We start from the raw sequence: 12879 nt of genomic DNA on the forward strand, positions 1-12879 counted from the left end.
GTCTTTCCAGGGAATAATGACCCAAGGGTCTGGACAGTGAGTAAGTGTTGGGTGGGGCAGGCCTCTCAAGGCGACGGGGACAGGAAACGGCCCGGCCCGGTAAACACGCTGAAGGCCGGGGGAACGGGAGGCACCGGGAGAGCGCAGGCCCGTGGTGGAGGCGAGCTCCTGCAGCCGAGGAGCGAGGAAGCGAAGGTAGGAAACGGCCGATGACGGTGACGCGATGGGAATGTGGACTGGAGGTCACCCAGGGCAAGCTGCAGGCGCAGGGGGAGGAAGGGAGGCAGCAGGCGGGCGGCTGTGGGGAGGCGGGGCCCCGCGCTCCCCACAGATGCAAAACGTGGCAGGTGGCAGGAACCCCTCTGACGACTGGGTGCGAGGTGTGGCCGCACCTGTGGGTTTCGGATCATGGGGCGGAGGGCGGCGCTGGTGGTGAAAGAGGAGGATGAGGCATTGTGAGGGCAGGGTGCCAGCTGAGTCACCACGGGATGCTGGCACGGTTCAGTCAACGCAGAACCTGGGGACAGTCCCCGCGGCTGACACAGAGTTTCAGGTGCAACTGGGCGCCGGCGAGGAGGGAAGCGGTGCCCTGGTCAGGGCCACCTGTCAGTGGACAGCGCCCTTTCCCACCTGTGTGCTGTGGCGTTCTCCCCGCCCCCACTGTGTTCCCAGCCCGCAAATAGCCCCCGCGTCCTCACGGTGGCCTCTGCCTTCGACTGTCCAAACCCCAAACAGTCCCAGGGCACGGGTGGACACTCCCCGTGTAGGTGCCACTCGTCCCCACTCACCTGTGCGTCCTGACCGGGCTCTCGAAGGACAGGCCCTTACCCCGAAAGTGGGCGCCTCAGGGCCAGTACCCTACAGGGCTGTCCACAAAGTCATCTCACCCCAGCGGAGGGGACAAGTGTCCTCACTGCTCTGAGAAACCTCTCTGATCCCGACTCACTCTTCTAGCCCAGGATTCTCACTGTGCCCGAGAAATGGGTCTCTTAGCGGTCAGGGCCGGGCTGGCCGGATACAGAGGTAGCCAGCCACTAAAGGACCCGGTCCCGAGCTTTTCTGACCAGTGGGCAGGGCAGGCTAGTGTGCTGTGCATGATTGATCCCCTCTGTCCACTCCCTGTGCCACTGCATGCAACTGTTTTCAGTACAAGCAAAAGGCTCGGGAGGCACTGACGTGGACGACAGACAGTCCCTAACGGGAAGAGCCGGCACGTGCTGAGCGCCTGCTGTGGGCTGAGCCCGTCGCGAGTCTTAACCCGACGGGTCCTTGCGGCCACCTCAGGGGTGGCGGTTGTTCTCGTGCAGAGGGGGACACCGAGAAGACCTGCTGAAGGCCACACACCGGGGGAGGGGCGGGATTTACGCCCAGGCACTGTGGCGCCGGGAGATACCCTGTGCCGGTGGACACTGCCCCTGAATAAGTGTGTGCTGGATTTTGAAAGGTTTCTTTCCAACACACACCGCTCCGAGTGGCAGAGCGGGGGCACAAGGTCGTTGGTTCCGGAGGGGAGACACAAGGTGGCAGGGGGCAGCCGGGGGGATCCCGGAGCTTCCTCCCCGTGCGGTGGTCCCCACGCTGGCCTAGGACTGCTTCGGCTCTAGACACGCAGCAGGCCCGCCTGTCTGTGTCTTTCAAACGTTACGTGACCTCCACTAAGAGAGCATCACTGGGTCTGTGCTTTACTGTATCCGAATTCTCAGTGCAAGGAAGAACCTTATAACCACCTTAGGGCACGGGTGTAACTTCCTCCGCTCCATGGAACCCTTACTGTCCCCCTACAGCTAGCCTGCCGTTCTTCCACTGAAGGCCTGGCCACACACCGGGCCAACACACACACATACACACACACACACACCCCAGGTGGCCTCGCAGGCGAGGTGGCGGGGGTGCCACCAGCCTAGCTCTCTCTCAGGGTTTTTGTCGGATCGATGGGGGGAGGTACGACGACAAAGAACCCTGGGTTCTGGCGCGTCCCCAGCCCCGGTCCCCGCCCGACCGATCCCACCCAAAACCTTTCGCTAACTTAGACGCGGCAACCCTGGCTCGTTTCCCAGGACTGCGCCCAAGCCGCAGCGGCCGCCACCTGCGGTCGCGGCGGCCAGCAGGGCTCCCTCGAGGAGTCCCGTCCCAGTCCCCAGGGAGCCCGCAGTCCCTCGGGGCCGGGTCCCGCGGGCGGGCAGGCCGCGGAGCCGCGGCGAGCCGGGAGGCGGCGCGCGCACGCGGGCCTGGACCCCCGCCCCCGTCGCCCCACACGGGGACGGGACATTCCGCTCCTGCGCTCGCCCGGGGGCGGGGGGTGGGACCCTCCGATCCCGGGCGCACAGGCGACGCCTGAATCCGGGACGCTGGGAGCCGCGTTCCGGGAATCGCGGCCGTCAGGCCCCGCCCCCCGCCGTGCGCAGCCCCCGGGCCAGTGGCCTGGCGCGCCGGGCCCGTGGGGGGCCAATCAGCGCGCAGGGCCCCGCTCGGGGGGCGGGTCGGGGGCGGGGTCGGGGGCGAGTCCCGCCCGGGAGGAGGGCCGCGTGCCGCGTCTGCGGGGAGGACGGAGCGGGCCGCGGAGGGGCGGTGAGCGGGGGACGCCGAGCAGGGGACGCCGGGCGCAGCCAGACCCGCGGCCCGCGGCCGCCCTGTGGACGGGCCGGACCGGGCCCGGCGCCGAGGGGACTCGGCTGCGGAGACCCGAGAGCGAGGCGCCCGCCGGAGGTGAGGGGGCCGGGGCGGAACGCGGGGCCGCGCCGCGGGGGGGAGCGCGGGCGCGGGCGCGGGCGGGAGCGCAGGCGCGGCTGGACGGCCTGCGACCTGGCGCTTCGGGGCCGCCCGCCTGGCCGGCCCGGAGGGCGGCGCCCCCGCCGCGCGCGGGGAGCCGCCGATCCCCGCCGGGAAATCCCCGCATTCCTCGGAACCGGTCCCGCATCCGGATCGGAGCCCGCAGCTCTGTCCCCGGGAACCTCAGCGCGGAGCGCGTCCCCCCGCGCGACGCCCAGCCGCTGGCCCGCACACGGACGGCCGACGCGTCCACTCCAGCACACACACTCACCGACCCCCCCCCGCCCCAGCTCCTTTGAGGATTCTGCCCCCTTTGGGTTACGAATCCCCACTTTCTCCGTCCCGGGCCGCTCAGCCTCCGCTTGGGTTACAGGCCAGGCCCGCGGCCCCCTTCCCACCGGAGCCGAGTGTCTCTGGCTCCCGCTTGCGGAGCTCACACGCCTCCCCTCTGCAGTGTCCCCTCCCGGGCCCAGAGCTCCTGCCTGAGCCCAGGAGACGGCGGGCCCCTGGTTCTTCCCGTGCGTCCCTGGGAAGGAGCCCGTCCCCGTGGAGCCCGTGTAGGATCGTGGAGTGTGTCGGCGACTAGGCCGATGGGAACTCACTGTCCCAGAGCCGGCGGGAACCTCTGAAAGGCTGGGGGCTGGGGTGGTCGGTGTGGTGAGCACGTCCCGCACACGCGCACGGGCGGCCTGGCGCTGGATGGGCTCCGAATTTGAACTGAGTGGCTCAGGCCCTTTGCCATTGTCTGAGCTTCTTACGTTCATGGTCTCTCCTGTTTGGAAGTGTTTTGGAACTGTTAGCTGGAATAGTGTGTTGCGTAGAACCAACTGGCGACAGAGTGAAATTGTGCTTTCCAGCGCCTGTCCTTCCGGGATAATTTTGGACACTTGTGTTAATCGCGAGCGGAAGGAAACACTGGCAGGGCGGAGAAAGTGTCAGAAATGCAGGATCAGGTTTGTAGTGGAATTTTTTTTTTCCTGGTCTTGAGTCTCTGCTATTGTCTCAAGTTTTGGCAGTCTTGTCTGTGTGTGTTTGACTTTCTCACAGGTTGTTTAAATAGTGTAAACACTGCTGCCAGCCGATTGCGCACAGTTTTCTCGGGCAGTGAGAAGTGTGTTCAGTGTTCTCGTGTTTACTCGTGAAATGCAGCGCTTCCAGTTTATTTGAGGCATTCCCCAGGGCTGCAGCCCGTGGTCAGGTGAAGGTAGTTATTACTCATGTGGGATGTGGGTTACACGGCTCACTGGATAGAGAGGAAACTGAGGCTGCGTCCCTGGGAAACCCAGGTCCTGTCCTTGGTCCCTTCCCCTAGCTGACCTGCTTGCTGCCTAGGGCTTGGGGCCTCCGCATAGCCTGCAGCTCCCCTGCAGGGAGAAAGCCTTTCTCTTTCTCGCGCCTGATTTCGGAGCCTGTCCCTCTGTGGCCGGCACTCTGGCCCCTGCTAGCCCCTGCGTGTCTGCGGCTGGGCTGGAGGTGGTGCGTCTGTCCGCAACTGCCCCTGGTCTCTGATTGCAGAGGGGGTGGGGTCCCCACGGAGCTTCCTCCTCTCACCCAACAAGCACCGTGCGCCTGCTGCTGGCTGTGGGGGCTGAGGGAGTCTCGGAGTGCCCTCGGGACCTTCCCAGAGCTGGCAGGCAGGCAGGCAGGCAGGCAGGCGGGGAGACTCACGGGGTGAAAGGGAGTGTTAATTAAATGCATAGTGTTACAGAAAACGCTGCGGGCTTGGACTGACCCAAGGGTTCACCAGAGGTCAGCCTGGAAGCCCGGGGGAGATTTGGATAAAGGGAAAAAGGAAGGGAGCCCATTCCAACTGGAGTTTTATGTGGAAAGGCCCAGGTGTAACCAGGGTCATGGACTTGCCTGGTGCCCCTTGGCTGGGAGATGGCAGGTCCAAATTCATACCTGGACAGCCTAGCCACAGACTCTCAGCCCGTAACCGGGTGCTGGTGGGCTGCCTCCTGCTAGAGCGGCCTGGAGGGACAGGGCCTGGAACTGTACGCCATACCAGATGGCCTTTTAAAACCCACTCTTAATGGTCTGTTATGTGCCTTGGAGTACATTAGATTCTGAGGATGCTGATACACAGATCAAGTCGTTCCAGTCCAGGGTGATGAACCCCCCGAGGACACTGGTTACGCAAGAACACTGGGAGCAGAGGCGTCTGTGAGAGGGGAGGAGGCGTCCGGGGAAAGACAAGCGGGCCGAGCGGTGCACGGTACGGAGCCGCGTCCAGGGAGAGCCTGCGGAGGAGGGGACGGCGCCTGCGGCCGCCCATCTCTGCAGTAGCCGGGCGCCAGGAGGGTCTATCATTCCCTGGGCTTGAGCTTAGACTCTGCAGGGGTGGCCGCTGGGAGTGACCGAAGGCCAGACCAGCTGTGCGGGTGCAGAGCCCCGGTCTTCGCTGTGCCTTGGGGAAACAGGGGTAATTGAGCGTGACCGCAGCAGGAACCGGATTGCTCCCTCTTCTCTCCGTAAGCGCTTCGGCAGGGTGGCCCGAGGGAGAGTCTGAGTCCGGGGTGCGGGGAGGGGGTTTAGAGCAGCCTTCAGACGTTGGAGAAGACAGCTTGGACAGGCCCACTGAAGCCACGTTTTTAGGTGCTTGAATAGCTGTAGTAGTGGGCATTGTTAGTCACCCTTTGTAAAGTTTGGGGGAAAAGACTGACAGCTTGCAGGTGGGTCTCTGGAGACTTTTGCCCACCACAGGAGCTCAGTCAGAGCGGCATGGAGGGACTGGAGGAAGGGAGGAGGCCGGCGGAGGGAGAAGCGGTCAGTGCTCCTCGGGGCAGCAGCGCTGAGGGTGGAGGAGAGGAGACCCAGGGAAGGGCGCCGTGGAGGGTGGCTGGACCAGGTTCCTGACGGAGGGAGCTGCGGTGGGCCGGGTGGGCCGGGGACACGTGCCCCCTGGCGCAGGCCGCTCAGGAAGGGTGGCTGTTTCTCAGATGGGGGGGGGGGGGGAGTGCTGGGACTTTAAAGACAAGCATGTGCATTTGAGTGTGTGTGCGTGCGTTGTTTGCGGCAGGGACAGAGTGTTCAGGATGGAGATACAGCGGGAGCGGGAGATCCAGCCGGAGGGCGGGATCGGTGTTGGAAGGTCGCAGCTGACTTCTTCAGTCTTCGGAGAAGTTGATGCTTTAATGGCAGACGCCAGGCCCTTCTGGTGCGTGCGCAGCCAGGAGGCGACGAACCCCCAGGGAGACTTCGCACAGGAGACAGACGGCAGAGGCGGGAGAGGACGGAGCTCAGCCACGTGATGTGGCTGCACGGAAACCGAGAAACTCGAGGCGCCGAGGTGGTCGGCCACGTGAGATGCTCCGGGAGCACCCGCGATGCTGTCACGACGACGGTGACCGTTTCCTGTTTGTTGTGCGCCGCGAGCGTGTCCCGGTGTGGGCGGGCGAGGACTGGCTTCTGCTGACCGCTCGGGGCGAGGCCCGGTGCCGCAGCCCCTCCTGGCAGAGAGCGGCTGGTTCTGGGGAGGACGGCCTGAGCCCCGGGTCTGGTTCTGGACAGTCCGTTCCGTGCCGCCGACTCGGCCGCCTGCTGTAAGAATCCAGTGCCGTGTTCTGATTGCTGCCGTCTTAGAGGGTCTCCTTATGGACGGTGCGTCTGCTCATCACACGGAGTCTGTTCTCTTTGGACGTTGCCGTCTGGCCCTTCGCCAGCGTTTATGTGGAATCTGACATCGGTTTGCGACGCTCCATAATCACTCCGCAGTCTGGATTCAAGTTGCACTGCGTTAAAATACTGGCCTGTGAAGAACTGACGTCTCCCCTGTACATTTTTGTTCATTCCATGAAATCGAGGTCTTCCTAGTGAAACTTCTAGTGAGGTTTTACCGTTTTCTCCATAAAGTCCTCGCTTAGTCTCATTAGTTTTTCCCTAGATACACTTTCTGATGCTGCTGTGAATGGGAGTTTTTCTATTACGTTTTCTAGTTGCTTGTTACTGGCATACAGGAGAGAACTCTATTTTTTGGTGATTTTTTTTAAAGATTTTATTTATTTATTTTTAGAGAGGGAAGGGAAGGAGAAAAAGAGAGAGAGAAACATCAATGTGCGGTTGCTGGGGGACCTGACCTGCAACCCAGGCATGTGCCCTGACTGGGAATCGAACCTGCGACCCTTTGGTTCCCAGCCCGCGCTCAATCCACTGAGCTATGCCAGCCAGGGCTTGGTGAGCTTTTCTAAATTCACCTGTTATGTTAAACTCGCAATGGATGACGTGTCACCTGCAAGGTTTTTTTTCCCCCACTTTCATCTGATTTATTTTATTTTTTGTTACGCCCTCCAGAGCTGTGTTGAATAAGGGATGACTCCAAGCATCTCTTTAGAATCCTGACTTTAAAAGGGACGCCTCCCGTTTGCTTCTTTACGAGCGGCGTTGCCGCACGTCTGTGATACGTTGCGTGGGGCGGGGGCGTGCCAGCAGCCAGCCACGCCTGCACGCTCTGCACGGGAGCCGAGACCCCCAGCACCGCAGGACGGGCCCCTGTTTGGGAACGGGGTGGCTGCGGGTGTGGGTGTGATCAGCCTTTCTGGTCGGCCCTCCGCTGCGTTCCCGGCGTCCAGAATCACACCCCGCACAGAGAGCACTGAATGTGCTTGTTGCACGAATAAACCGACTTCCCTGTTGTGGGTGGGCAGGTTTAATTGGTGGAAAAATATGCGGTAATTTAACTGGGCCCAAGGTTTTGCCCGGACGGAGCCTTCATTTCTCTCGGAAAATGCCCAGCAGTGGAATCGTGGGCACAGGATTATGTGCAGCCAGATCTCTGCCAGTGGCCTGTCTGTCTCTGCTGGTTTTGTGATTAGGTGTGTTGCCTCCTTGTGTTTTGATAGTTTTAAATATGTATTCTGGAATAAGGGTTAATTAGAAAATGGATTTGTGAGTGTTTTCCCCCAGTCTGGCTTGTTTTTTCATTCTCTTACTAGTGTTTCCAGAGCAGGAGCTTTCACGTTAATGGAGTCTCATTTACCAATTAGTGTTGAGTCTGAGACACCTTTGCCTGACCCGCCTGCTCAGGGGTTCTCCCCTGTGTTTTCCAGGTGGGGCAAGTCAGGTTTCTGTCAATAAACTCCGTCGGAACCCGGCCCCCACGTTTGTATACACGTTCTGTCCAGGACTGCCTCAGCCCTCCCGTGCGTGACAGGGCCGACTCGCTCCAAGAGACTAGATCGTTTCTGATCTGGCTCTCCACAGGGCGTGTGTGCCGCCGGCTCGTCTGCGAAGGTGCCACGTGCTGCTGAGAAAAACAGGCAGCGGGGGGTGAGCAACGGGGGTGGTCCGGGGAGACCTGGGTCAGACGGTGAGTTCACGCAGAGGACGCAAGGGGTTCGTCTTTGTGGTTGACTTGGGACGTGGCCAGTGCTCGGTGTGACCCGAGGAGAGCAGGGCAGGGAACGGTGTTGTGATCCGCTCGTGTGGAGTGAGGAAGCACGTGTCTGTGCAGTGCAAAGGTCGGTGTGCAGACCACTTTGCAAGATGCACGCTGTCCTGTGTCCAGGGTGGCAGCACGTACAGTGGCTGAGCCGCGGAGCCACCCCGATGTCCCTCAGTGACCGCTGGGCGGAGACAGCGCCGCACACGCATGGTGGGGGGGGGGGTTGCTCAGCGGTGAGAAAGCGCGGGGTCTGGCCTTGAGGACCGCACGGACGCACGGACGGACCCGGAGGGCGTTGTGCCAGCTGAAGCAGTCAGGCAGAGACAGGCAGCGCAGGGCTCACCTGCGGGTGGAATCTGGAAAAAACAGAGTCAGAGAACAAACAAAACGGAAACAGACTCGGGGACAGAGGACAGGCTGCTGGGTGCCAGAGGGAAGATGTGGGTGGATGGGCATTTTTGAGTTGTTTGTTTTTCTGTTTTTCTTCTTCTTTTTCCAGGCTGAAATAACTCTAGCCATGCCAAACTAAAAAAGAAAATAGAAAAAAGTGTTTGCAAAATTATCTAAGAAATTACTTAGTTGCTGTCTTGGTGGGATTATGGAGGACTTCCACATGGCATGTTTTTCAACTTCTGTTTCTTTGAACATTTAGAAATAATTATGTATTTGCTTTGCATTTTAAAATATCATCGTTACCAGTTTAATTTCTTACATGTCACTAAACGATATCAAAGGCTTAACTGTGTCTGAAACAGCAATGGGAGACCCAGCTCCTTGCCCCAGTTCGAAGCTGCCTTGTTACGCTTCAGGGAGGAGCTGCCGCCCCGTCGGCTGGAAGGTGGCCTGGCGCCAAGCGGGTCTGAGGGTTCGTCTGGACCCCTCGGCGCCTTACGTCACCCGGCAGCTGAAGGGCAGGTGGCCTGAGGTCACCGCTGGGGAGGCAGGAGCTAGGGCTGGGTTACAGGTTTGTTTTAAATTAACTGCTTTTGTCGGACTCAGCAGCGAGTCCCTCTCCCGTTTCCGGAACGTGCCCCAGACACCAGGGAAGTTCAGGTCAGGCTTGGGCGCCCGTGTCCCAGGCACGCGGCGGGGCAGCGGGACCTTGGAGCGCTTGGGCGCAGGTGGGGCTGGGGGGGGAGGATCTGCAGTGGGACGCCCCCACAGAGCTGAGAGCAGGAAGCCGCTGAGCGAGGCCCCAAGGAAAGGGGGGGGGGTCCTCTGTGAGTGTCCGGTTTCTGTCGTCAAGCCCTGGTGGCCCGTCCCGGTCGTCCCAAACCCGTAGGGTGTATAATGACACCAAGAGCCCGCCCTAAGGTGACCTGCAGGTTTGGGGTGACTGCAGTGTGTCATTGCAGGCTCCCCCTTGGTCACACGCCCCACTCTGGTGAGTGAGGTGGGGGCGGGGGGTGTGGGGAGTCTAGTACCTTCCGCTCAGGCTTGTCGTAACCCTGACACCGCTCTGGGAAACAAACTGTCTGAAGTGATAAGATAACCCCTGCCCTCCCCACCTGGTTCCCTGGGATAACTGAAGTAGCAGTGGAACAATTTGTATGGCAGCACTTTGCGTAATGCAGAATGGTATACTGGTATCGGGTGCCACGAATTCATAGTCCGCACGACTGGCATGGGGCAGAGTTGGATGGTTTTTAAATAATAATCAGTTAATGTAATGTGGGCACGATCAGCTTCTCGCAGACTTACTCCCGGTCACACTCCCGTGTGGACGTGTCCCGTCCTGCTCGCTGCCCCGCGGCCCACTCAGCGGGCCTCCCGCGGCCGTCTGTCTGTCGGTCGGGCAGCTGTGGTTCGGCTGCGGCCGCGGCGCGAAGTTGCTGCTGACACTGCTCCCCACGTGCAGCAGCGGCACCTGGACGCATTCATGCTTTTTCCCTCTGTCCTTGGGGGACGCTCCCAGAACACAGCCAATGTAATAAAAATAGTTCGTGAAGACCAAAACTACCCACTGTCTGTCGATGTGGCTCCACTGCCCTTCTCCCGCTTGAGAAAACCCCCGGGAGCGAGCGGGGGCGAAGATGAGCAGCTCCAGGGGTCGTCTCGGACCTGCGCGCTGCGCTGCGTGTCGGCAGCCGTGAGTGGCTCCGGCCCGCCCGTGGCAGGGGGCCCCTGCTGGAGTGGCATTGCGGGAGGCCTTGCCCCGGAGCAGCCGCTCAGTTTCTGGAGCGAGCGGACCGAACCCCTCCTGCCGCTGTGGTCAGGGGCCAGGCTTCGGCTCCAGAGAGGATGCCCACGGACAACACGCGCAGCCGCGGGCCGGGCTGGGCCGGTTGAGCAGAGCTCCCGGGGTGCGGGGCAGCGTCTGTTGGGTTCGGGCCGCGAGTCAAGCTCGTTAGCAGGCGGCCCTTCGTCCCATCACATCGTCCTGACACTTCGGTACGAATCGGGGAGCGTCACGTTCTGAGGGTCTCCCTGGGGCCCCTCCTCTGCGAGCGTTGAACCGTGGTGCCACGGGGAGACGGGGAGACGGGGAGACGGCCAGTTTCCAGCCCCTCTGCCATGTGGACGAGGGGCGTGGTCAGGATGGGTGAGGGGGCGTGGTCAGGACGGGCTAGGGGCGTGGTCGGGGCAGACGAGGGGTGTGGTCAGGATGGGTGAGGGGCGTGGTCAGGACGGACTAGGGGCGTGGTCAGGACAGACGAGGGGTGTGGTCAGGATGGGTGAGGGGCGTGGTCAGGGCGGACTAGGGGCGGGTGAGGGGCGTGGTCAGGATGGACGAGGGGGCGTGGTCAGGACGGCTGGGGCTGCGAGGGGCAGCCGTGGGACGCGGGGGCTCTTCCGATGGGCGCTGCGGGCTGCGGGAGGCGCGGAGCGAGACGAGGCGGAGGAGAACGGGTCCTGCCCGCGCTTCTCTCAGGCCGCTGCCGGGGACGCCTAGCCGCTCGCTGCCAGGGACCTGGGTGCCCAGCGGCTCCTTCGTGGCCGGGGCTGCGGCGTCCAGTTAGCGTTTGCGTTGACAACGCTCAGTGCTGCGTCCCACAGGGTCCACGGCGGAGCGCGGGTCACGGCGTCCGCAGTCGTGCTTGGGGGAGGACGCTTGCACCTCCAGTATTTCTGTGCATTCGTTCGTCCATTCATTCGTGCACTATTTTTTATCACCATTTGTCCCCCCCGCCCTCCTCTACCTCCCCCCGCCCCTCCTGAGCATTTTCTGACTTAAAGCGCGGGCGGCGGCCCCCTCCCGCGCTGGGGTCTGGGCCGCCCAGTGGGGGCGGTGTCTGCGCCTTACGCGTGTGCAAGAAGTTGGCGTGTCTTTTGTCGTGGGTTTTTTTTTGTCGTCTTGCCCACAAGTGACCCACTGTTCGCCCCTGTACGTCACAGGACCCCGAGAGACCGCCGAGCGCGCGCACGTGCACACGCACGCACGGAGCTTCCCTCCTCCGGGCCGCGCACGCTCGCCGCCAGGGAGCTGGGCCCTGCGCGCAGCATGGCGCGGGCTGCTTCCCGCCCGGCTGTCGAAATCCTGCTCCGTGAGCAGCCTTGCGCGTGGGCGGCTGCGCTCACGTTGGAGGGGGAGCTGCCCGGAGAACCGACAGGCTCAGACGTGTGCGGACCCGCTACGGAGCACCGCTCACCCCGCTTCCGGGCGGCTCTGAGCAGCTCTGCCGGTCCCCACGGTGACCTCGGGGCAGGAGAGCGCCCGTGAGTCATCTCCGCAGGGCACGGCGCCCCGCTCCAGCAGTTCTGCCCTCGCCAGCACTGCCGGGGGGAGTGTTTTCTCTAGGCACGACTTACCCACGCGCCCCGCAGCCCTGAGTGCCGGCTCCCAGCCCTTCCGCGTGCAGACCACGTCCAGGTTTCCTGTCCGCCCCTCCCCCCGGGGTGACCTGGCCGGCCTGTGTCACCTCGCCCTGCCTGCAGCCCGTGTCTGGGCTCTGGTGCAGGGGAGCCTGTGCCAGGGCCGGCCGGCCTTCCGCGTCTCTGGGCCACACTACGGGCAGGAGAGTTGTCTTGGGCCGCCCATCAAACACGGGTGAAGGCTGATGAGCAGAAGGAGGTTTAAGTAAACCTGGGATTTGGTGCTGGCTGCATTGACGGCGGTCCTGGGCCGCGGGCTGGACGCCCCGGGCCGTGCCTTCCTTGCGTCTGGCTCCCTCCTCCCACGTCATACGTGAGGTTCGGGTCGCTGCTGTGATTTGCTCTGAGTCAGTCATCCGTGATCTGGTCTCCCCGTCCCCCCAACTCCCTGGGGTGTGGGCGTGACGGGCCACGGCTGACTTGTTCCACCGCTGATGGGCCTGTGGTTGCGCCTGCTGCTCAGCTCCTGTGAATGGAGCTTCTGTGCACTTTCGTGCTCGGGTCCTTGGGAGGAGTTACTCACCCCTTTTGGCTGCACACCTTGTCCGGGTTGGTTTTGTTTTTCAAGATTTTATTTGTTTATTTTTAGAGAGAAGGGGAGGGAGAAAGAGAGGGAGAGAAACATCAGTGTGCGGTTGCCTCTCAAGCACTCCCCACTGGGCACCTGGCCCACAACCCAGGCCTGTGCCCTGACTGGGAATCGAACCAGTGACCCTTTGGTTCACAGGCCCGTGCTGAATCCACTGAGCCAGGCTACACCAGCCTGGGCAGTTTTGTTTTTCATTGAGGTTTTTTTTTTTTTTTTTATGATCCACACCTGAGGATACGTTTATTGGGGTTTGTTTGTTTGTTTGTTTGTTTAGGAGAGAGAAGCATTGATGTGAGAGAGAACTGTCAATCAGTTGCATCCCATCCAC

The 12879-nt window shown here is 62.0% G+C and overlaps 2 protein-coding genes across 2 annotated transcripts in view; both read left to right on the forward strand.

The window, feature by feature from the left end:
• Positions 1 to 209: 209 nt before the first annotated feature.
• On the forward strand, positions 210 to 3068 carry LOC114506925 (basic salivary proline-rich protein 1-like). Its single transcript, XM_028524861.1, has 2 exons — positions 210 to 290; positions 2058 to 3068. The coding sequence occupies exons 1-2, from the start codon at positions 210 to 212 to the stop codon at positions 3066 to 3068; spliced, it is 1092 nt and encodes a 363-aa protein (XP_028380662.1).
• Positions 2504 to 12879, forward strand: part of IL6ST (interleukin 6 signal transducer) — a 33034-nt gene continuing 22658 nt past the window's right edge. The window contains exon 1 of the mRNA XM_036020152.1: positions 2504 to 2706. The gene's annotated coding sequence lies outside the window, so the exon portion shown is untranslated. The remainder of the gene's footprint in view (positions 2707 to 12879) is intronic.

Source organism: Phyllostomus discolor, chromosome 3, assembly GCF_004126475.2.
Source record: "Phyllostomus discolor isolate MPI-MPIP mPhyDis1 chromosome 3, mPhyDis1.pri.v3, whole genome shotgun sequence".
NCBI lineage: Eukaryota > Metazoa > Chordata > Mammalia > Chiroptera > Phyllostomidae > Phyllostomus > Phyllostomus discolor.

Excerpts from the sequence above, each read along its gene's own strand:
- LOC114506925 (XM_028524861.1), top strand. The coding sequence starts at position 210 with ATGACGGTGACGCGATGGGAATGTGGACTGGAGGTCACCCAGGGCAAG. Across the intron at positions 291-2,057 it reads GGGAGGAAGGGAGGCAGCAG|GACTGCGCCCAAGCCGCAGC; the intron begins GCGGGCGGCTGT and ends CTCGTTTCCCAG.